Here is a 24,882-nt window from a genome sequence, read left to right as displayed (position 1 = left end):
GGGGAAAAAAAAAGCAATGTCTGGGCACAGTATAAGTCCCAGGATAAGAAAGGAGAGGTGTTAATATCTATAAGTTTTTTCCATATCTTTTCCAAATAAGCCTGCATAATCAAATCTAGGTTGGGTATAGACAGGCCTTAGTTTTGCCAGCATGAGCAGGACATGAGTGTTTTCTTTTGTTTTCCTCCATCCTGGTCCAGCTTTCTGCATAGTTGAGACAATGAAGTGAAATATTCCTTTCTGATTCTATTAACAGATCTAGCTGAATCCAAATCTGACTGGCTGTCATAATTTTAGAGGGCATCATTTAAACTCCACTAGTGCTTAATTTTCCAAATTGTAAATTCTTTTTTTTTTTTAGTGAGAGGCATATCCTTGGAGAGCCTCCTTTAAATGCAAAATTAGAATGACCAGTCCTGTTGAATCGTGGTGAGACAGAACAAGCTGTAATGTGGTGGAAATGCTGCAGTACTTAGTAAGAGCCATTTCAGGCTCTGCTGGTGCCTGCCCTACCTGTAGCAGAGCTGCTCTCCCTCGTTGAGGCAGTGGCTTTCGGGTAGGTGACCAAGGCACTTCCAGCAGAGTCCCCTAGAGTTTTTTGTCTCAACACATGTGTGACACTTCTATAAAGGGGTACTTGGTTTCAGGGGCCCTGTGGGACTTGTAACTTGTCCTCTTTGCAGTGATGATACAGTCTAAACCAATTCACCCGTGTGACATGAAGAGACTTGAGTTTTTCTGCAGTTTGTGGAGCAGAAAGCACGTCAGCTTATTGTAGCACAAAGGAAACCTGTAGCTGTATCCATGCTGGCAGATCTTGACACTACTGTAGGGCCTTACTGGAGCTGCCAGCAAATGCAGGAGTCTATCCTTGCAAGAGGAACTCCAGCATGAGCCTGATACTAGGAAAGAAGCAGCAAAGGAAGCACCGGTTTTTCCCTGGGCTTAAATGAAATGAGGATCACTGTTTATCCTTGCATCAGTTTCAACTGTCACTGACAACTAGAAACACATTTGAAGTTTCTGAATTTTTTGACTTGAAGTACATGTTTCCAGTCTGTATTTTGTCTGTTTCTTCCTGGCTGTTTCCATTTAGGATATCCTTAAGAAGCTAGGGAGTGTTGCACGCTAGTTGGTTACATACAAAAGCTTTTCCTGTGGCTACTTTTCTGCTTTGAGCAGAAACTTGCTACAAGCATTACACTGATTTTTAGAGCTACTTGTAGCGGATATTAATCTGACAGTGCTTGTTTCCATCTAGGACATCATATTTCCTACTTCATCCTTCTGTGAGCTGGCTTTAGTATAAATACTGTCTAAAAACAGTGAAGTTCTAAAGGTGAAGATGTTACTCAGATGTAGATCAGACGTACAGTAAGACCTAGAGAACACTTCTTTTCTACAGTACTGTAGAGCATCTGGCAGAGACCAGGGCTGAATTTCTGTGTGGTCTGAAGTAAAGAGACTACACAGCATAGAGGGTTCCACAGAGACATTCTGAGGTTCAGAGGGAGAGTAGCATGAAGGTCTTGGTGTATTGCTTTGCCTTGTTATATCTGTAATGTTAAAGTACTTATGCATAGAAGTGAAGAACAGGGAAAAGTATAGCGTGTAAAGTAGTATGTATTTCAAGTAAAGTTTAGTGTTAAAATGGAACTTTACATCTTTATGAACAAATTTACTGAAGTGAATTTTAAAACAAAATATTTCATAAGTGGAGATGTCTTTCGAAGCATTGAAATTTAACAACTAGAATGGCTACTTAGCCAGGGTGTGGCTATCAACTGTAGTCTGTGTTTTCAGAGAAGATTTGATAAGTGGAGTAATTTTATTTCATCAAAGGTATGCCTCACTGTTCTGTTTACCTTTCCTTTGGAACTGTGGTTGGAAGCAAAGAAGGAAAGAAGAATTGCTCAGGAAATAGTGCTCGGAAATTGCATGTGTGACTTTGGTAACAACTTCGAATTGCCACTGTTGGACCTCCTCTTATACTATAAAATCTGTTTTCTGTCGTGCACTAACAGAGATGGAATTAATGAATGGGAATACCACACAATAGGTGGTATTTAATGCACCCTTTCTTCCTGTAGTTACTGTATAAAATTGTAATGTCATGGAAGCCTAAATCTACCTAAATGATGTTTATGTAATCTTTCTTGATTTCAGTAAAGCTTTCCATACTGTCTCTCAGAGCATCCTTCTTGAAAAAAGGTCCAGCCCACAGCTGGATAAACACATCCTGTGATGGGTGAGCAACTGGTTCATTGTAGGGAGTTTGGTGATGTCAGACTGGAGACCTGTCATAAGTAGGGTTCCATGGGGCTCCATCTTAGGCTCTGTGCTCTTCAACATCTTCATAAATCACTTGGACACAGGGCTGGAAGCGACACTGAAGAAGTTCCCAGATAATGCAAAACTGGGAAGAGCTGCTGACTGCTTTGAAGGCAGGGAGGCCATGCAGAGTGACCTGGACAAATGAGAGGGCTGGGCAGTCACCAACCAGATGAAGATCAGGAAGGGAAGGTTCTGGATTCTGCACCTGGGATGGGGCAGCCCTGGATGTACGGGCAGACTGGGGAATGAGACACTGGAGCGCAGTGCCACACAAAGGGACCTGGGGGTCCTGGTCTGTGCCAAGCTGGACATGAGCCAGCAGTGCCCTGGCAGCCAGGAGGGCCAGCCCTGTCCTGGGGGCATCAGGCACAGCATGGCCAGCTGGGCAAGGGAGGGGATTGTCCTGCTCTGCTCTGCTCTGGGGCAGCCTCACCTCCAGTGCTGGGGGCAGTTCTGGGTGCCACAACATAAAAAAGACATTGAACTATGGGAGAGTGTCCAAAGGAGGGCAACAAGGGTGGAGAAAAGGCCTTGAGGGGAAACCATGTGAGGAGTGGCTGAGGTCACTGGATGTGTTCAGCTTGGAGGAGACTGAGGGCAGATGTCATTGCAGTCTGCAGCTTCTGTGTGAGGGGAAAAGGAGGGGCAGGCACTGATCTCTGCTCTGTGGTGACCAGTACAGGACCTGAGGGAATGGCCTGAAGTTGTGTTAGGGAAGGTTTAGGTTGGATATCAGGAAAAGGTTCTTCACCCAGAGGGTGTTTGGTCACTGGAACAGGCTCCTCAGGGAATGGTCACAGCACCAGCCTGACAGAGTTCAAGAAGCACTAGGACTGTGTTCTCTGGCACATGGTGTGACTCTTGAGGATGGTCCTATACAGGAGCAGGAGTTGGACTTTGATGGTCCAACTCAGCTTATCCTATATTTCTGTGAATTGTTCCAACTCAGCTTATCTTGTATTTCTGTGAATTGTTTATTGAACTTAAAGAATAGTTGAGTAGGATTTTTCATCCATCAATTTTATTTCATCTTCTGCTTAATTAAAGAATAAAGGAGGAAATGTGGAAAAAATTTGCTCCTATGTATAGGAAACAAAGTTCTACACTTCTCTAATGGGATTTCAGGATAAGCTTTAGTTGAGGAGTTCTTTTTAAGTAGGCAGATGTTGGTTACAAGTGGACACAGGATTTTTTTACAACTGAAGTTGAATTTTATTTGTGCTTTTTAGGATTAAGTAGGTAATTGCAGTCTAAATCATTATAAACGGTTGTGTTTGCAGTCTTCCTTCTCCCCATGTTTTACAGTGAAACTAATCTTATTCACAAAGATAGAGCATTCAGGTTTTATCTTCAGCTGATTTTGATGAAGGGCAGAATTGCACTTCTCAATAATTGCAGAACAGATTTTTTTATCTGTTCCAAAAACTTAAGGGGTCTTCTCTGATGTTTCATTCAAAAGGAAAACTTGTAAGGAAGTTGCTTTTACTTTTTTTATAATGCCTTTTCTGGAACTTCTAAATGTTCAGTAGCTGATATTTTATGTTCATTATCATTCCAAGAGGGACTTAGAACAGAAGTATCTGCAAGTAGAAGCTAACAAATTTCAGAGGACTAGCAAAGATTAGAGCAATGCATCAAACATTAGGAAATAATAGTAAAGCTGGTTCTATATAGGGGAAGCATTTAGTTGATGATTTTCAAAGATGATGCATTCAAATTTTCTTTTTTTGCACTGGGAAAGAATAGGTAAAACTGTCTCTGAATAGGCAAACAATTTTTTATTTTTTATGTTGAAAGATTTATAGACTTTATCAACAGGGGCTGATTCCATGAAAGCTGTGTTCAGTACCTACCACAATGCTGTGAGGCCTTCAGATGCTGTGGCTGTAAAAATAGTTATTGTTGTGCCTGTTGCATCTTTATACCTTGAAGATGAGGTATTGTTACTTGAGGACACCAGCGGATATGGCTGCCAAACTCTGCTTATTCTGAATGCTAAATAACAGATTTAATTGTAAATTTCCATGTAGAAAGTAATCAGAGGGAGGTGATTGAGGGAACATGGTGTGCTGCTTGTACTTGTTTATCTGAAGAGATGTTAGTTGCAGAACAGTGCACTTATGAGAATTTAAAGCAGTTAGACTGTGTTAGTTGCTCTATTTGAAGTGAATTGTGTCAAATGTAGTATTTCTAGCCAAGACAATGATCTGTTCAGAAATAAACAGTGCACTGGAACGTAGCCCTGCAGATAACTGAAGCAGTAGTCTTTCTGCCACAGAACTCTCAATCAGTGTATTCTTTTAATTGCAGGTTTCTCTTTTTAGAATGTGGAGCTTTAAGCAAAGAGAATCACAACATTTGTGGTAGAACTGCTGTTTTTCTCTCAAAGTTGTTGTGTTGTTTGGCTTTTTTAAATAATGGAAGTTAGCCTGGATACTGTGGTGAGATTTTTCAGAATAATCAGAATTATATGGGAACGCTTCATTTCTTTACTTTTCCTCTTAATTTGTATCATAAGTTTGGAAAGTCCACCTGGGATTAGAATTTTCATCATGGAGTAAATAATTTTTATCTACACCACTGGTAGTCTTGGTCTTGTGGCCAGTTAACCCACAGGAAGGGAGTCTGCGATGCAGCAGCTCCTGCGTTACTCTGCTTCCTTCCTCCCTCTTTGCTGCTGATGCCAGTTGCACAGTGAGAGAAAAAAGGTACGTGGTAGCACCCACAATACCATTCCTGACTCCTGGCTGCCATTCTGCTCAGGGGAATTTACTCGAGACAGGTTTGCAACCGCCCGCCTGACTTCCATCGCAGCTATCTTGGTTGGAACAGTGAAGCTGCCCCAAATACCATCCGTGTTGTCTGTGCATAACTCCAATAACAGCTGAAGAATGCTTGCTAGAACGTTGCTTGTAGCTAATGCAGTGATTAAATGAAGAAATTGGCAGTTTCTTTGAACCAAATAATAGCTCTGTCACTTCTTAAAATAATACTTATTGTGAAAAGTGTTGTTCAGCTGTGGTAGTGTAGCTTAAGTGCTGGCTTATGAGGAACACCTGAGAAAATATTTTTATGTTAACTGTATAAACTGCAATCCTTAAAGACAAAGTAAGACACTGGTTTATTAACATTACTTTTTGTTGTTTCTTTTAGAATAAAGGTTCACTTCAGTTTGAAGACAAATGGGATTTCATGCGCCCGATCGTTCTGAAACTTCTTCGTCAGGAGTCGGTCACCAAACAGCAATGGTTCGATCTGTTTTCGTAAGTAATTGTTCTGTATCTTGCATCCTTCTGCGTGACAGAAGTACAGTTACTGAGCTACTCCTGATACACACAGAACTTATGTGACACAAATTGTTTGGAAACACAGAACAAAAATACTAGTTTAAGTTTTATTAAAGGGCAAGTGTGCCAACATCACTCTAAAGTGTGCAGAAGTTGAGCTTTGCTGGGATTCAGGTCTTTGCTAATAGGGTGGAGAAAGAAAAGCAGTGCTTTTGACTTCTGTAAACAAGTTTTGTACCTGCCCACAAACTTCTTGTTAGAATTAGAGAGAAAATGTTTACTGCTGTGTAAGTAAATTAATTTAAAGGCAGTTTGCTGAATGTTACATTATTCTGATTTGAATGGCTTTCTTCTAAAATAACTGAAGTAACAGGGTGGTGCAGTTTAACTTGAATTAACAGATTAATTTGAATACTTTCTTACCCTAAGAATGAAATATAAGACTTTTCAGACAATGTTGGTATTAATGTGCTTTCTATAAACCCTGCCATTTTCTTCCTTCCAAAAAGCAAGAAGCTGCTTTTCCAGAAGCTTAGGTGATAATTTTTTTGTGTGATTTTTGAAAACATGATATGGAAGTGAGTTACAAAAGAAACATCAAAAGTATATCTAAAATAATCTTTGTCTCAATGGAGTTATTTGCCCTCTAATGTAGTCGTAATTCAAATCTGCGGACTATTCTTTTGCTTTTTAAAATCTGTCAAAATAGTAGGTTCTTTTTCAAATGCAGTCTTGTGGCACTCTGTCTTTATTGCTCTTTTTGACGGGGACAATGTCATGACTTTTTAACACCCAGTTTAATGCACCTGTCACATCTTTCTGCCAGCCAAGAGGAAAGGTGATCTAACATGTGGTGGATTTTAATATCTTACAATGCCTCTGCTGTAGTAGTTGCCCGACATGGTATAGTTAAGGTAAAAATTCAGTTCTGAGTCATTGCTTTAATTTTTAATAAGTAGTTCAGTAATTCTGCATTGGAATGAAAACTTCATATTTACTGGTTTTTTCTTGTAGCTGAGTTATTGAATAGAACTTAAGTAACTTCATGGCTAAATTAAAGCTATTGAGGTAAAGGATCCCACTTCCCTAGATGTATATTTTTGGGCAGTGTTCTTTGTTAAGCTTCTTAATAAAAATGCAAAATCTGTAGGTGTCTTCTACATGCCCTGTGAGTATAATTATCCGGTACTGCTTTTTTTTCACCGCTGTCAGGAAACAATGACATTCTAAATACAGTAACACCTTTTCTGCCTGTGAATGTTGTGTAAGTCTCACCAGTTGAGTTAGACCTCTGAAACCTTGGCCCAGCACCTTTAATCTGTGTCAAAGCAACTTGTGAGTTTTGTCTTTTTGGTTAAACTAAAAAAGCTGCTTTTGTATTGAAACAAGTGTATTGATTTAATAGGAACAAAGTAATAGCTTTAGACTATAGGGATGCTTTTCTGCAGAGATGTGGCCTTGTTACTGAAAGGTGGAAGAAGAACCAGGGGATGGTAATGAGTCAAAAAAAGGCTTGCTGAGCCATGTTATGTATGACATATGGTTAGGAGTGTAACTTGCTTTATTTAGTCTTCAGTATGGAAAGAATTGGAGTTAAGATACACTTGCTGAGCTGTAAGGTAGGAAAAATTTCATTTGAATGACAATTAAAATTCAGAATTTTGCTTTGCAGTGCTGTTTAGTAACTTTTCTCCAGTAGTGTTTCACTTGAAAATGCTACCACTGCCATGAAATGTTTTGAGGGATCTTTTTAAACTAATTGAATCGTCTTTTAAATCACCTGATCCCTCAGGGTTCAGATTTCTCACGAGGACGCTCTATTGCCTTTGTAGGATTTGTAGCGCTTGGATTGCGAAACTGTCAGGGAAGGCTGCATGTTAATGATAGCATTTTAGAGTAGCATGGGCTGAGTAGTAATGCTGTTACTGGCAAGTGATGTCTGTCTTTGTCAAAGAAAAGCTTTAAAAATTGTCCTTAATTTAATATGGATTATTGAATAGGTACTGAAAACAGAATTGTCTTACACGTCTCCTTGACCATAGTGTTCTGCTAGATAGGTTGCAGTTACTTGCTTCCAGGACTTCTCTTAAAGCTTCAGTCTCTTCCCCAAACATACTTTCTCCCATACCTCACTGGGATCTAGTTATGTGTTGTTCAACAACAGCAGGTAATAAGTGTATCAATTTCTTAGACGTGCTGAAATCATGACTGTTAAAGCCTCATACATTACAGCATTAAATTTTGAGTAGCTGTTACTAAAAGGTGGATAAATTGTTTTCTAGAGATGTACATGCAGTGTGTTTGTGGGATGATAAAGGTCCAGCAAAAATCCATCAAGCTCTGAAGGAAGACATCCTTGATTTTATTAAACAGGCACAAGCAGTAAGTTATTAATGTTTTATAACTTTTATTCACATTGTTAGAAAAATAGCCAAATAATTCTGACTTTTGTTGGATCTAAATGCATTGCTTTTTTGTTGGAAATTTTGTGATGTCCTGGAGATTGTAATTACCCTGCAAATTTCTACTGACAAAAAGAAGAGCCTTGAGCGTTTGCCTGGCTCATTGTTTTCTCACAGTGCTTGAAGCTGGGATGGGCAGTGATTTTTATGGTATATTAAAAAAAAAACCAAAACACAGCATTATTTTTGTTTATCCAACAGTACTTATGGAATTTTCTTCTACTTGAAAACTTCTAAAGGCAGAATTTTTCATAAGTTACTGTCAGAAAAAAAATGTTTATATAGCTTCAGTGCTATTTTGACATGTTCATAGATGGCTTTAAAAGAAGCCATATGTACAGTGTACCACAAATATCTGTGCTATCCACTCAGCAAGCTCAGCTGTCCAGTTTTATGGGCTTCCCTCCAAATGAGTGGCACTGTCAATAGACTCAAAGGAAGTTCTTGTGTTTGTAACACATACTACAGAAGACATCTTTTGCTATGAGGAATTTAAAAGAGGGAGTTGTGAAATGAAAGAAAATTCTAAAGTATCCTATGACAGTGGTTTAGAAAAATTCTGTAAACTTTCATTTTATCGTTTAAGTGAAGTGATTTACACCACTAAGGCTTCCCTTCAAGGAAGATAGTTTTTTATAGAGGCCTTGTTAAAACCAGGCATATAAATGTTGTTTTTTAAGTTCCACAGCTTACCTGCTTATATGCATAAATGCTATGCTGAGCTGAGGCCTTTTGATGTGGTTTGTGTTGGCTGTTATTTGATAGACAGGTTTTATTTTTGGCATTATGATAGCCAGTGTACAATGTAGTTAAGTTTTCAGGATTTAATAAAATATAGATGTTAACTATCTGTCTGGGTCTAATGAAAGGTTAGTAGGTGCCATTGAATCAAAACCTGTCAGTATATAGAATATAACACAGTCCTTACAGGTTTATTTTGATTTAATTTTTTTTTACTATGGTTGTACCAGCACATGCCTTTAGACCAAAGATTTTAATTTTTTACTTGCACATGACTTCATAAGAGAAAAAGAGGTTAATTTAGAAAATTTGAATTTACTGAGTACTTTTTTACTGCTGTGTTTCTTTGCCCTTTAGAAATGACCCATATGACATGGGTTAATAACTGCTTCAAGAAACCAAATGGCACTTCAATATGTAGACTTCGTTAGTCTGATATATGTGTATATTTGAGTTTTATATGGAGAGTTATTTTCAGCATAAACAGAGCCCATGTTTTGTGCATAAATTGATTTGTAAATTGCCTCCTCTGCTCGCCCCACCTGCAGAGAGTGCTGAGTCACCAGGATGATACAGCTCTGCTCAAAGCCTACATCGTGGAGTGGCGCAAGTTCTTCACCCAGTGCGACATTCTGCCCAAGCCCTTCTGTCAGTTGGAGATCACTCTGATGGGCAAGCAGGGCAGCAACAAGAAGTCCAACGTGGAAGACAGCATTGTTCGAAAGGTGAGTGGGCTGTACTGCCAGAGAGCTTTGTGGCACCAGTCCTCATGTGATGCAGCAGCATTAGCAGCAGTCACCAAAAATAACAAATCACACAATGGAGTATAAAGGGGCACATTGAGTGATGAGGATTTTGATAAGAACCTCCATAACTAATGTTAAAACTTTGCAGTGCTTAGATGAGGTATGGAGTTTTTTATAAACTACAGACGCATTATGTGCATACTGAACTTTCTTGTTGGATAAATGCAATATAAATCCATCAATCTTTCTCTTCATGTAACTTTGGTGTTAGTTGAGGTTTTAGTTTTGTCTAAGACTATGCCTGCCAAATGGTGAATTATAGTTGGTGTTTGCCTCAGAAGTATCCCTGATATAGCAACTCCTGACACAATGTATTGCTGGAAGGTTACTTGACTGATTATGAAGAGCTGTAGAAGTAATAGAGAATTATGGAGTGAATATATGAATTCAAGACTGATCCCCTTAGCTGTCCAGTTACATAAAGTAAATTTAGAATGTGAGCTGAATATGACTTGTATAACAAGTTCAGAGCAAGATCAAGTTCTAACATAGCTGAACTGCTGCGTAGGACCTGAAAGTTACATTATAAATTGCTTGATTTCTGTTTCTGATGTCTTGTACTTTTTTGCACGAACTTAGGTCTCTGTGTACCTTTCTAACAGGTGGTTGTTTTTTTTCTTCCTGATATGCAGCTCATGCTAGATACATGGAATGAATCCATATTTTCAAATATAAAAAACAGACTTCAGGACAGTGCAATGAAGCTAGTTCATGCTGAAAGGCTAGGAGAAGCTTTTGACTCTCAGCTCGTTATTGGAGTTCGAGAATCATATGGTACGTCTTGCACACACTGACCTGTTGCCTCCTCACTTTATTAAATGAATTTTCTTCCTACAAAGTTGGCGGTTGTGGTGGTAGGGTTGGAATTATCTCAGCATTTTGTATTGATTTTTTTTTTGTTGTGCTTGTTGATTCATGGTACCAATTAATTTTTGTTTATAATCTTCAGGTTTTAAGTAATTTACCTGTGTATCAGTTACTGCAAAATCGATGTTTTCTAAGAGAAGAATACTTTTTGACTTTTTGGGGTTGCACATATAACTGTACAACAGCAGTGTCTGTACTCCTTTATATACTGTTTCTGATTCTTCAGACGGTTTGAAGAAGAAATGCTAAACAGGCTACATTTAAGAGTTTGAGTCTCTCCTTGTTGCAGAACAGATCTGTGTATCTGAAACTTGTGATATTTCACCATTGCCTGCTACTTTTGAAAGCTTTCCAGCCTGTTGAACTAAACTTGTGGCTAATATTCTATAAGACAGCTTTTTATAGAAGTCAAATTCTAACTTTTTTTAAAGCATATTCCATTTAATGACTATTCATTTCTCTGTAACAGTTGAAACTCTCTTTCAAATAGTGCAAAGCACTGCAATAAGCTTACTGTCTCCATTGTTGTAAAACAGGGAAAAAAGTCTAAAATGGAGACATTGTGATTTCAGGAACAGTATCTAAGAGAAGCTTTTTGCTCAGTCAGGTGGAGAACTTTTTCACTTTATTAGGCACCATTCTGAGCTTTTTTATTCCTTCCTTACAATTTTGCAGTTGTATGTGTATTTATGGTTGCCAAGTTCAAATGACTGAAGTGCTGGAACTAAGTATGAAACTTTTTTCCAGTTTGCTATAGTGGATCTGAATGTTTCTGGGAGCAAAGATTGGCCAAATTTGGTTACCTTTGTGATCAGAGGCCATTTATCAGATCTTTCAGATTGTTCAATGCAACCTTTTAATATGAGTCTCACTCTCTCATTGAAATTTGCTTATTATTAGCCACATAAATTTCCAAGACTTGAGAGTAAGTTTGGACTTTCTCTTTGCAGTTAACCTTTGTTCTAATCCTGAAGATAAACTTCAGATATATCGGGATAACTTTGAAAAGGCATATTTGGATTCAACAGAGAGATTTTATAGAACACAGGCTCCTTCTTATTTACAACAAAACGGTGTACAGAATTATATGAAATATGTAAGTAAAAATTCTGTTGTAACTTTGTACTGAATGTGTTAGTACTTAAAATGATTGCTGTTCTACTTTTGCACAGGCAGATGCTAAACTAAAAGAAGAAGAGAAAAGAGCACTACGATATTTAGAAACAAGACGTGAATGTAACTCTGTAGAAGCAGTGAGTATAATGCGTAGAAAAATTGTGTATTTCCTAGTTATATAGTGCTGTAGGTTTTAGTTATGTGTTACAGTATTATTTGATAACACTAAATTGGAACTGTTTATTTTGTGTTTGCAAATCCTAAATTATTTGTTGCAAAAACATGTCTTACTTTCCAATCTGGTAATCTACAATTTCTGTAAATGTTTAAATAGCACATGTAGATCAAAAGCTAAAACTGAAAGGCAGGTTTTTATTCAGATTGGCTTTTGTTCTTTCCTTTTGAGTTAGGTATGGTGGATTTTTCCCTATGGTTAACAGTGGATGAGAATCATGTTTGAAAATCAACTGTCAAATCTGTTTGGCTAACGGTTTCTCTGTGCTCATTTAGAACACCTGAAAGAGTTATTGTTCATTGCAATCAAAAGGAGCAATAGAAATTTCATTAAAGCTGTAATATATTCCCTCTTAGGCTGAAATATGGCCATTTAATATAAAAGATGAGTTTTCTTTTTTTCCTTCCCCTTCTTCCCTCTTCAGCAAGTTTTTTACACAGTTCAGATTCTAGAGGAAGAATACAATGAATATGTCATAATTGTCTGTGTTGAAATTAGTTCAGGAAACAGGTTCTTTTAAATAAATACCTTTTAAATCTGATCATTTTTTGAAGTGGATCAAAATGTGCTTTACACCTTTTGTTAAGCTGTGAGTCATTCATTTTGCACAGGTATCAATTGTAGCCCATATAAAGAGGCTGACAAAGGAGAGATGGTCCTGACATGTACAGGCAGTTTCTGTTCTAGATCTAATGCCTTGTTCAAGCCATCCAGCCTGGTCCAAATAGGGTATGCTGGAATGAGAACTATTCTTAGCTCTTGGATGTATACTTGGAAATGAAGTAGGGTAGTTACTGTTCCAAAAGTGGTGGCTCCCTTGAGAGAAATGAGTAGAAAAAAATACTAAGCTCCTTAGTGGTTTGGAGGAGACTTTGCCACATTTACTAACCTAAACATTTTGAAGAAATATGGTTCCTGTATAGATTCTATTCAAACTGCACGTAGTTTTGTGAGTCAGTGAATGAGTTCATTGTTTTGTAGAGCTAGTTGTTGAGAACAGGTTGGTTTTTGTGTCATGGCAAACTGAAGACACATCAGACTTCGGTTCAGGTGGCTGCTTGAGCTAATCCTGTGTTTAATGTATTTCAGCTCATGGAGTGCTGCGTCAATGCCCTGGTGACATCTTTTAAAGAGACTATTCTAGCTGAATGCCAAGGCATGATCAAACGAAATGAAACAGAAAGTAAGTGGAGCTTCAAGAGCAGTGCAGGGTGAACCCTGCATGAACTGCATAAAAATAGATTTGTGTGTAGATATATCAAATTACTGTTTTTAATAGATGGTGGTAGTTCTTCCTATAAAAATATTATTGCACATGAACAATCCCACAAAAAATTACCATCATTGATTCATATTTTTTCCTATCACTTTTGAAATTGATGTACACAATACTTTAATTTGAATGAGTGAATAGCTCTAATCTTGTTTCAAAGAAAATATTTCGTGCTCTTTTTTCTCTATTTTTTCCTACACTTACTTGCATTATATTGACCAACTCTGGTAAATGCTCCATATGTCTTTACTTTGTCTTTGAGTACTCCAGATACAAGCATTTCCTCTTTGTTTCACCCCACTACCTCTTTACACCTGGGAAAAAAGTGAAACATCTCTTTATAAAAGATTTTTTTTCTGAAAGGCAGAGAGAAAATTTTCTTATTCTGATTATTGATGCAGGACCTGTAGGTCAAATGACCAAAATCTTTGCAAGCTGTTCATGGGGGTTTATGGCCAATATATCAGTGTGAGTATTGAAAGTTAGCTCTGCATGGCTCTTTAAAGTTTTCAGAATATTTCTTTAACTCTGCTGCCAGAATTTGAGAAGTTACTATGATAAAACAAACTAAATATGTCATTAAAATGTTGTAATTCAGGTAGGAAAAATGAAAAAAAGAAACCAAACTGAAATCACAGGTTAATTTTTCTTTGAGGTCTTGGTATCCTGCAGCCAGGGAATATTTACTTATGTCTTCAGAGGTTTCCATTTCTATTGAAATAAGAAAACTGTTTTATGACTTAGAATATTACAGAAAATACTCACTTCTAAAGCCAGCATTTAAGAAAATATTTGACCTCAAAACTATGTCATACTGATCTGTTCATCTAGCAGCATGATTTCTGGCAATTGCCCAGAGCTAAATGTAGAAAGCAGTGAAACTTCTTATGAGTGTATGTTACAGCCTCTGGGAGAATGCAGGAGGCTTATGTAAACACAGAGCTTCAGAAGGGTTCATCTGCCCAAGGACCTTTCTTTAGAAACCTGTTGAGCTATTCCCAGAGCCCTCTCTTGTGGCTGTGGCTGTCCTGTGGTTGCAGGGCACTTCTGCTCAGTCTGTAAGAACTGCTTCAAATGCTTCAGTGAAGGGTGCAGGTGCAGATGGCTGAAACATAATTAAAGACTGGAGCTGTGCATAGGAATGGATACATCTGATCGTGTCCTCTGCTCTGCTCTGCTCTGCTTTGCTTACTCATCTGACTTGCTGATATTATCTGCCCCAAAGAGTTCAGTGATGTTTTCTTTCTTAAACAGCACTGACAAAAAAGGGCTGTTTTGGTGGGGATTTTTGGTTATGAGCTGTGCACATACTCTTATTATGTTAAGTAATATTTGCATGCTGTGCAAAGACAGGAAGGAATAATATTTTTCAACTAAAATCTATCAAAAATATCATAGCTTGCAAACACTTCAGAACTGACCTTCTGTGGTCTTGTTTGCTTATAGTACTGGGGAAGTGAGGCCTAAATTTTATTCCTGAAGTGCAACAGAAATGAAAAGTATGCTTGGCTTTCATGCATACAGAATGAAAGCAGACTTTAAGTGCCCCTACAACTACTGCATTGATTTCTTTACTCTTCAGTGTGATAATATATTCTGAGAGAAGTTCCAGTAAAATACTCCTTTTGGTTTTGTTACTTTGAAATCTGTCTTTGAAGAATTTATAGGTTTTTGGATTCTGCAGTCTTAGGGATGCAACTGGAGTCTTCCTTTGCTACTGATTCTTAAGAGAAACCACTGATTTTTTTAATATTTATGGCATCACTACTGTACAGAAACAGATGTAGAGCCCTTTAACATATATTTTTGTTTCTCTTTTTCTGCCATCTTTTCCTCTTTTTAAAAGGCTAGATTAAAAGATCCAGTAAAAGTTGAGCTTTTTGGACTTTTTGTATGTAAAACAGTGCCATTTGTTATAGCAGATCTAAATTGCACTGAGAATGCCTCCAACTACATTTTTTTTCTGGTTCCGGGAATTCAGCCCATTATGAGTTGTCTGTAGTACCATTGCAAGTTCTTATTCAATGTTATTTGTAGTTTCCATTCTCTAATTTGCTTTGTTGTGTTGTAAAATGATTTCTTTTCTTCTCTATGCTTTTCTATTTGCTTCTGCAGCAGCTGTTGTGGTGCAGATAACGGTAGCATATTTCATCCTCACTGGTGATGGGATCTTGATGTTTGTTGCTGACAAAAGTAATGCAGAAAAGGAAGCAAAGGCAGGGCCTCTGACTTTTCCACTTTCACAGTAGACATAACATTAAGGAACTAAGTGAATCTATAAATTTTGTTTTCTGACAAAAAAAAAAGTGTTCGTTTGTTCTACTTCATGAAGCAAAGTCCTTTGCCAAGCTGAGTTCAGTTCTGTGTGGTCTCTTTACAACAACCTGGTGACCTTAATAATCCCAGTGTTCTTTGTGGACAGCTTTGTCAAGATGATTATTGATGTTTCAATATCCTCTTTATTTTTTTAAGCAGTACTGAAATATCTTCACAAAAAAGTAGACAAATAAAGCATTACATTTTGAAGTTTTTGTAGTGGTAACTTTCCAAAAAACTAAATAAACTCTTTGGGAAGAAGAGTTCAGTGTTTGCATTAGTCAGTTTTGGTTACTTCAGAACTTTGCAAGCTTTTATAAAACAAAGCATTGTCAGTGGTATTGAAACATACACAAAGACAGGTGTGTTTGGCTTTAGTTTAAAATATAAAAATGTCTTGAATCCATACAGTTTCTTGCATAAGCTTCTGTAGGCTTCCAAATTAGAGACATTCTTGCCAGGGATTTGAAGGCAATGTGTTAGAACCTGGACTTAATCCAAATTGGCATTGGTTTTAGGGGGGGCTTATTCAAGCTTGTGATACTGTATGCATTAGCATACTATATAAGATACTGTATGTATAAGCAGGTATTACATTGCAATAAACATACCTTTTTTTGCCTTCAAAAGAATCTTCTTGTGGGACCAGAATTAGAACATTATTCAAGACATCTTTCTTTTTAAGAGATGAATTGGATTATCCGTTCTTCATGTATTTAATGTTCCACTTGAGACATGTCTAGGAGAAATACAGTATATTTGGGTTTTATAGATGTCTTTGACTGGTGGCTTCATTGGTATTTGTATCTTTCAGAGTTGCATTTAATGTTTTCACTGATGGATAAAGTTCCAAATGGCATAGAGCCTATGCTGAAGGATTTGGAAGAACATATTGTTAGTGCTGGCCTTGCAGACATGGTAGCAGCTGCTGAAACTATTACTACTGTAAGTGTATTGGGTTTTAGTAAAATAACAACAGGAAAACAACTTTCCAGAAGTTAAATATTCTCTATTTTTGGGACAAATGCATGAATGGAAATAATTTTTAAGATTTGTGTTTAGAGGTCCAATTTTGGTCCACTGGAAATTTTAAATGTCTTTAGGATAACTTTTTACTTTTTGTTTTCAGTTGTGGCTTTAAAAAGGGAATCTAATTGGCAGAAAAGTTATAAATTAAGTGCATGGGTTGTTCATACAACACAATTATGCTAGAATCTTAATTTAAAAAGCCTAATCAATTTTCCCAGAATTATAACTTCTTGATGAAATTTGACATTTACTTTCAATGTAAGAGTGGTTGTTCAGTGTGGAAATTATAAGGGTTTTTTCTCCACTGTACTTTTTCAGCTTTTTATCATCTTTTTTTCCATAGGGTCTAGGAGGCCTAGATGGCTGCAGCAGTTAGGATGTGGCATTTGTCTTTTATTGATCCTTAAAACGTTCTTTAAAATAAAATGTTACTGTATAGTATTAGAAAGTTAGGGGTTTTAAATTTTTTTTTCTATATTTGAAATACTATCCTGAAAGTCTGTGTTTAAGCCTACATGCTGTAGAGCTATTCAATCCAGAGACTGAAGATAAAATATAAATTCACAGTATGCAGGTTTTTTAGGGTACAGCATTTTACAGATTAGGAAATCACGTGTATGCTCACCCTGAATTCTGTGGAGCCTTGGTTTTTTATTTGATTTTTGCCTCTTTAGGATTCTGAGAAGTATGTAGAGCAATTGCTCACGCTATTTAATCGGTTTAGCAAGTTGGTTAAAGAAGCTTTTCAAGATGATCCAAGATTTCTTACTGCCAGAGATAAGGTATGTGTTTCTGCTGGTCTTTTGTTCACTGTAAGACTTGTTGCAATTTGTGTTATGATGTCTCCAAAACCCTTGTGTGCGTTCACTGTTAAATTTAGAAGCTCTATTAAATGTGCAAACTAAAATATTGATGAAACTTACTACCAATTTAGGAGCTTTCAATTTCTGTTACAGCTGCATAAAGTTGCATATCTTCAGCTTTGTAATGGTGTAGAGCACATCAGAAGATGATATTTGTATTGAGAACTGTGATGTCCAATTCAGCAATAATTTGTGTTCGGAATTTACTTTGTATTTGTGTCATGACTTCAGATGTGCAACTTGCTCCATGTAATCCCTTGCTAAGTTGTTGTTTAAAGGAAACTAGTATGTTAGTGGAAAAGAGTTTAGTTTAGTGGGAAATTGAGTCATAGAATTTGAACTCTCAAACTGAAAATAGAATCTGCAAACTTTAGGCTAATAAAAAAAATTTGAATTAATTCCATGTTACAGTAGTGTAAAAAGAGAGAAAACCTTTGCAATTCATATCAGAAATGGAGTGAAGCACCAATAATCTAATTATTTTTCAGGCATACAAAGCAGTTGTGAATGATGCTACAATATTTAAACTTGAATTGCCATTGAAGCAAAAGGGGTAAGCCGTGTAAACTTTATGTGAATCAAGGTTTTTAAAATGTCTCTTCAAAAAGTAATGTTGTGTTTAAAAGGGCTTTGTGTTATTTGCATTATGGAATTTCAGATTGCTTATTGACCTCTGGTAAGACTCTCTTTGTGTGGAAGCGGATCAGTGAATAGCAGCCTGGTTCAACTTAAATTTATTTGTAGTATTTGGGGATCTGTTCTTTTACACCATGAGTCAGTTTGTTAGCTGAAGTTCCTAATGGTTTCCTGGATTACTAATTTCAAAAACCTCAGCTGTATAACTCTGCCACAACTTCAGCAAAGGTCCTGGGGAAAAATGAGGCAGTAATCTTGGGAATAACTGTGGCTGATTAAGGTGTAACCATCCACAAGCTGTTTTCCACCTCCTCTTGTGCCAGTTGTGAGTGTGACCTGTCCAGCTGTTGCATTTTTGTTTCAGTGCAGGATTAACCAGGTTAGTTTAAACAACTTCCAGTAGATTAGGCAGACCTGCGTGACTCAAGAAGAAGGACCATGCTTACAGAGCCTGCTCTGCTAACTCAGCCAAGAGAAGGTAGCAGTCAGTTATTGATTGTTAACATTTACCGTGTGATGTGCCACTTGAGTAGGAACTTGTGTTTATTTAGGTGCTTGGGATGGCTTATATATATGTTTGTCATCTGATTTACTATGGAAACAAAGCTTTTGTAGCTGAGCTGCCAGCTTCTCTTTCCAATTGCTTCTAGTTAGGGGTGGATGGTTATAAATATCTGTCCAGTGTCTTGGTTCATATTCTGGGTTTGATTTTGGATAATGGCAAGCCAGAATAGGGATTAGTCTTTCTCCTTATATTTATTGGAGGAATGCTGTCACAAAAGACTGGATCCCTGCTTTGTATACTTTGCATAGATGTAGGTAAGGTAGAGGAGTTTCTTAGGTATCTTGTAATAGTTTCCTTTCCTCTCAGACCATCCCAATTGATACCTGGTTCAAACTGTTTCACTCCTAAAGTGAACCCAGCCTAGTGGTTTCTTAGAAACCACTGTAATTGTGATGATCTTCTGTTCAGCATTCTTCTTCCCAAGCACTTAGAAGTTGTCTAGATATGCAGCCTGGTTTAAGCAAAATGAAACTTCATCTTGCCTAGTCTTCTGTAACAGCCAAAAGACTTGTGATCTGCTTGTACTTCAAATGGTCTTTAGGAGGGCAGAAGACATTAGCCTGCAAGCTGCTTCATGAATTTGAAAGAAGGACAAGTTGTCTGAGGAGTGTTAGCTCTGTCTATACTAATTGATGAGAGGCTGAAATAATGAGCAAGAAAAATGGATTCTTGAGCTTGCTGTGGGCCCTTAAGTAGCAGTCAGGTTGGTGCCATCTGACTCTAGGAATAGGGATTGGTCCTTGCCATTTGGTTTTATTCACCAGTCTAGACATGGGTTTGGAGCATGATCTGTGCTTGATGAATTTTGAAGAACCACAATCTGTCTACTGTGGCATCTTGTTCAACTTTAGTCTGCATTTAATCTCCTAGCTGTTAGTCCATCCTTTATAGCTGTGATGAAATAACTTTATCCTGTTACTATGTGTTAGATGGGTTGAGTCTGTGCAGTCTGTGAAGTGTGGTGCAGGAGGCTGTTCTTGAGAACTCATTACAGCATACTGAGGAGATGAGTGAAACATTTTACTCTAGCATTTGTTAATTCTTTACTGGAATATTTCTTTTCATACAATATTTTGTTGTTTCACACTGTAGTTTCACCTGTATACTTCATTGTTACAGTTCTAAAATTGTAATTAGTTAAAATAAGCTATGGAAGCTTTCTCAAACTGTTTGGCAGTATTTATTCTTTCAAGAAGAAAGAATCCCTAATTTTTCATTAGTTTAACGAGGATATAAATTCACCACCAGGATCCTTGCCAAGGGGATCAGGAGAGAGCAGTCTGTCTTGTTAACAATGTGACTACTCCAGAATAGCAGGATGCTGTATGGTTTGAAGAAACACTGTTCTTCTTTTATCTAGTGTTGGATTGAAAACACAGCCTGAATCCAAATGCCCTGAGCTTCTTGCTAATTACTGTGACATGTTGCTAAGAAAAACACCACTAAGCAAAAAACTAACCTCTGAAGAAATTGAAGCAAAGCTTAAAGAAGTGGTATGTTTTTGCTTTTTATTTCACAATTATTTTGAAGAAGGAATTTATTTGGTTTAAATTATTTCCTTATGTGGGTCGAGGCCTTGATCTTCAAAAGCAGTTTTGTGGGGTGTGATAGTAGAGAAAAGAGTTTATTTTGTTATGAAGTGTGTGTGTGTGTTTGAATATTGTAAATCATTCGGTGTTTCATGTCTTCTGTGTTGGTTCACAAAATTGGTATATTAAATTAATGCATATATTAGACTGTAACATATTACAATAACTGATATTTGTCTAGAAAATAATACAGGGGATTTTCACATACCTGTGTCAATGTCTTCTTTGATTTAAGATAATTTCTTGATGTTTGAAAAACTAAGAAATTGAAGGTGTGATATTATGAAACATTCATTGCTGATGCCTATGATAGTGCTAACACAGTTGCTCTTAAGGCAATGTCAAGTAGCCTTTCTCTAGTCATAGTCTGCAGCGCCATCAGATCAGCATTGAGACTCGTCTGGCTGACAATGCAAATAAATATGTTTAACTCTGTTTTTGACAGCTTTTGGTACTTAAATATGTACAGAATAAAGATGTTTTCATGCGATATCACAAAGCTCACTTAACGAGACGTCTGATATTAGATATATCAGCTGATAGTGAAATTGAGGAGAATATGGTGGAATGGCTCAGAGTAAGTAGCATCACATCTCTCTTTGGTTGTGTCTCATGCTTGTGATTAGTTAATATTCCGCTCTTGAACTTAAATATCTTTCTTGCTTAGGTGAGTTTTATCTTTAATAGCAGGCCCCTCAGGGCATCTTAATACTTCCCTTCTATCACAGTACTTCGTGGAAGTAAAACTCTTTGGCTCTTCTTTAGGAGTGCCAGTGACAGATTTAAAAATATTTCACATACAATTATCTAAAGGTTTCATATATTCCATATAAGCAAAATGCATTCTAATTTTGAATTTTATTTGCATGCCTGAAACATTCCTTCAAATTTCAGAAGTCATGGATTCTTTAATGCATGCATATGTTCTTCAGCACTTGAATTTCTTTAAAAGAATCACCATATGCCCTTAAGGGATAACTACTTATGATTTATGCAAAAAACCCTTTATATTGTATTGCAGATTCACTATTACTGTAAAGCGATGATACCAGTCTCCTTCTTTATGCTTTTTATTTATTCGAGCTTATTATTTTAAACATAAAATTTTTGTTCATAGTTTTCTGTGTCATATTTACTGTTCTGTTTATATAGGAAGTGGGAATGCCAGCAGACTATGTAAACAAGCTGGCTAGAATGTTCCAGGATATCAAAGTCTCTGAAGACTTGAACCAGGCCTTCAAAGAAATGCACAAAAATAATAAGCTTGCTTTACCAGGTATTGTTTTCAAATTATTTGCTACTTTTTATTTCTCTTAGTGAAAAATAGCTCAGTTAAATCTTAGGTTAAAAATAATGTCAACTGCAGGTTGAACACAATCTCCATGGCTCTGTTGCCCCTAGATTGGAATTGTCTGTAGACTCTGCTTTCTCCTGCAGTTGATATTAGAGCTGTATCACTCTGTGAGTTGTTTTGGGTTTTTCTTGTCAGCAGTCAGCAGTAGATAAAGATTCCCTTCGCTTGTAGACAAATTGCAAGCAGGGGCTTGAATTGGCATCAGCCAGGTGAATGCCTGAACTACCTCCTTTTATGCCCTCATCATTCTTCTAGTGCTCCATGCTGTGCTCCTCCTTCATCTGCCAGCAGGAGAGCTGGATGCATACTATGGAGAGCATAACTCACATTCTGAGATTGCTTCACTGATGAGAGAGGCTGAAGAACATCAAGCATTGGACCTGCCATGCTGAAAACCCTTGATAGTGCTTATAAGCATCAGCTGTAAAGGTGCACCAGTGTTTAAGGAGCTTTGCAGCAGCAAGAGAAAAAACAGGTTTTGATCAGTGCTGCTGGCAGAAAGCCAGTGATGCATAGAGTGCCCTAATGTTTAAGTGGGTAGACACCCTGCAACTTTCTGAAAATTCAATCCTTCATAATTGTGTTGAGAGTAGGAAAAAAACCCAAAACATTTTGGTTTATCTATCTGTTACCCCTGGAGATTCATATCATCCAATATCATCTTACAGCTGACTCTGTGAATATTAAAATTTTAAATGCTGGTGCCTGGTCCCGAAGTTCTGAAAAAGTGTTTGTCTCGCTGCCCACGGAATTAGAAGATCTCATCCCAGAGGTCGAAGAATTTTATAAAAAGAATCACAGTGGTAGAAAACTCCACTGGCACCACCTCATGTCCAATGGAATTGTAAGTGTGTAGTTTTCATTGTATCAGTCTTAATGACTGCACTCTCTGTGTATTTATAACAGTAAGAAAGCTTGTGATTCAGACAGGCTTATAAGTAAAATGTTCATCTCTTCACAGATAACATTTAAGAATGAGGTTGGCCAGTATGACTTGGAGGTTACAACATTTCAGCTGGCTGTGCTGTTTGCATGGAACCAAAGACCCAGAGAGAAGATCAGCTTTGAAAATCTTAAACTGGCAACTGAGCTCCCTGATGCAGAACTTAGGAGGACTTTATGGGTATATCCCTTTCTCTTGAAACAGATTGCTTCTTGATTTTTGTACTCTGAAATACTGGATTAGTATTTTTAAAGCACTGCCTGATAACACTTTCAAATGTGTACGCCTTTCTTGGTAATTAAGTGCTGGCTCCTTGCACTGCTGCTGAACACACACAGCCTTTACATTGACATGTTCTCTCTACCCAGTGTTACTTCACAAACTTTTGGAAACTGCAAGAATTTTTTGACCATATGCTGTCTAAAGCAGAAAGTTACAATTGTGTATTGTCTAGTAGGCTTGGTCTAACTCTAGGAAATTAGTGACACCTGGTAAATGTTCCTTAGAAATAAGTTCAGTGTTTGCTTTAGCAGACTACTAATTATTTAGCTCATGAATAAAGAGAGAAATCACGTAAGTCAAACTTGACACCACTTCTGTAGCCATGAGTTTGTGTGTTTTACTACTTTGTATGATTTTGCTTATACTAACCCATTTCAGAAGGAGATTTGGTAAACCGTGTCCCCACTCTGATATTACTAGTTCCAAACAAGGCTATGTGGTTCCCTCACTACAGTCAGTATTGCAGTGAATTATGGTTATAGAAAGTAGTTGTTTCCATTTAGAAAGTCTGGTGTTTTATTTTCATTCTTTCTCCCCCTTCCCTTTTCTCTGTAGTCTCTTGTAGCATTTCCAAAGCTGAAACGTCAGGTTTTATTATATGAACCTCAAGTCAATTCACCCAAAGACTTTACAGAAGGAACCCTCTTCTCGGTGAACCAGGAGTTCAGTTTAATGTAAGATGATGTTTGAAAAGTAAAATAACAATGTACTGTTTTATAACTAAAGGAATTCACTTTAACTTAACCTTTGTTCTTGAACCTAGACACATGCTTTGCTGCCCTGCGCTCACTTATTTTGGCAATAGTTACGCTTCAAGTAGGTGATTGGACTAGATCACCTCCAGCAGCCCCTTCAAACAAATGTTTCTATAATTCTAATTTTTGTGAAATTAAATTTCTTACACACTAAGGGATGAAGTGCAAAATTGGAGGCTTTGCTATGTTCCAGTTAGCAGTAAGTCCATAAAATTTCATGGAAGACAGCCTCTAATCACAGTAGTGCTGTATTGATTATTATACATACACACAAGTTCAGAAACAATTATAAGTTAACAAAAAGGAAGTGAAGCTGCTTAATGATGTGGTGTGCTGTCAAGAGCCAGGATTTTTGGTGTGGCTCTCCCCACAGAGGAGTGTCTTTATTTCTGTGAGAATTGCAGTGCTCTTTTATTGGTGCTTTGAAATCCTTTGAGCACAAGATAATACAAAGAGAGAATGTCTAAGTGATACATACTACGTTCAGTGTGGTTTACTTGCTTCTGCTTGCCTCCATTCTCAATGTCTATGATGAGAACTGGCTCCTTGCTAGGAACCTCAGATTCTGTGCCTCATTCTCAGCAGCAGCTGGACATCTGGATCTGTCGAGAAAGAGATAAGTGACGAATCTGCTTTCCTGGGGCTTAGTTTGTTGCCCAGGGCCATAATGCTTATTCCTGTCATCAGGATTCTGAACTTTGGGAAATGATGATAGGACATGAGAGAAGACACAAGCTGTAGAGAAAGTTTGTGGGTCACCACTGAAGAATGTCATCACCTTTCTTTGTTGCAATAGCTGGGTTTTGTCCCAGACAGTTTTTGATGGAATATTAACTATCCATATTTCCTGAACTTTGTTGTAAAACCTTCCTCCAAAAACTCTACATTTATGTAATTAAATTGAAATATATTTTTCTGAAGTTCTGTTGTTTCAGCTGCTGGATTTACTTGTAATGCTTGCTAGCATTATTTAGGTTTCATTGTGCAGAGAAATTGGCATTGAGTTTTGATCTATCAGACAGCTCTCTCGCTGCTGCAGTGCTAATAACCTATAAGTATCTGATCTGTCATGGTACTTGTTGCTGCTGTAGTTTAACAGGAATTCTATAATTGAAAGTTTTGGGGTTTGTATTTTTTTTGCTCACTTTCATGCAATATGACTTTTTTCAGAAAAAATGCTAAAGTTCAGAAAAGGGGCAAGATAAATTTGATTGGTCGATTGCAACTTACTACAGAGAGGATGCGGGAAGAGGAGAATGAAGGAATAGTCCAGCTAAGAATATTGCGAACCCAGGCAAGTAACCTGCCGGAGGAATACAAAATTCCCCTATTTCTTTTGTTGCATTGTCATTACTGTAATTTGTTGTATTATCATTACATGCTGCCCACCATTGGATGTTGATGTATGAAATGGGTGCCTTTAAATGCC

The 24,882-nt window shown here is 37.4% G+C and overlaps 1 protein-coding gene across 1 annotated transcript in view; it reads left to right on the top strand.

Annotated features, from left to right (window-relative positions):
- CUL5 (cullin 5) overlaps positions 1-24,882 on the top strand; it is a 31,792-nt gene that overhangs the window by 2,312 nt on the left and 4,598 nt on the right. Inside the window, exons 2-18 of the mRNA XM_064718117.1 lie at positions 5,488-5,597; positions 7,904-8,003; positions 9,373-9,549; positions 10,263-10,404; positions 11,448-11,593; positions 11,670-11,750; positions 12,938-13,031; positions 16,252-16,382; positions 17,141-17,248; positions 17,818-17,882; positions 19,891-20,023; positions 20,565-20,696; positions 21,272-21,395; positions 22,142-22,317; positions 22,435-22,596; positions 23,254-23,372; positions 24,624-24,747. Of these exons, the coding sequence (XP_064574187.1) occupies positions 5,488-5,597; positions 7,904-8,003; positions 9,373-9,549; positions 10,263-10,404; positions 11,448-11,593; positions 11,670-11,750; positions 12,938-13,031; positions 16,252-16,382; positions 17,141-17,248; positions 17,818-17,882; positions 19,891-20,023; positions 20,565-20,696; positions 21,272-21,395; positions 22,142-22,317; positions 22,435-22,596; positions 23,254-23,372; positions 24,624-24,747 (2,124 nt within the window). The remainder of the gene's footprint in view (positions 1-5,487; positions 5,598-7,903; positions 8,004-9,372; positions 9,550-10,262; positions 10,405-11,447; positions 11,594-11,669; positions 11,751-12,937; positions 13,032-16,251; positions 16,383-17,140; positions 17,249-17,817; positions 17,883-19,890; positions 20,024-20,564; positions 20,697-21,271; positions 21,396-22,141; positions 22,318-22,434; positions 22,597-23,253; positions 23,373-24,623; positions 24,748-24,882) is intronic.

This window comes from Zonotrichia leucophrys, chromosome 1 (assembly GCF_028769735.1).
Source record: "Zonotrichia leucophrys gambelii isolate GWCS_2022_RI chromosome 1, RI_Zleu_2.0, whole genome shotgun sequence".
Classification (NCBI taxonomy): Eukaryota; Metazoa; Chordata; class Aves; order Passeriformes; family Passerellidae; genus Zonotrichia; species Zonotrichia leucophrys.
The sequence above is the reverse complement of the archived record's forward strand: the minus strand, read 5'-3'. Positions and strand labels throughout refer to the sequence as shown.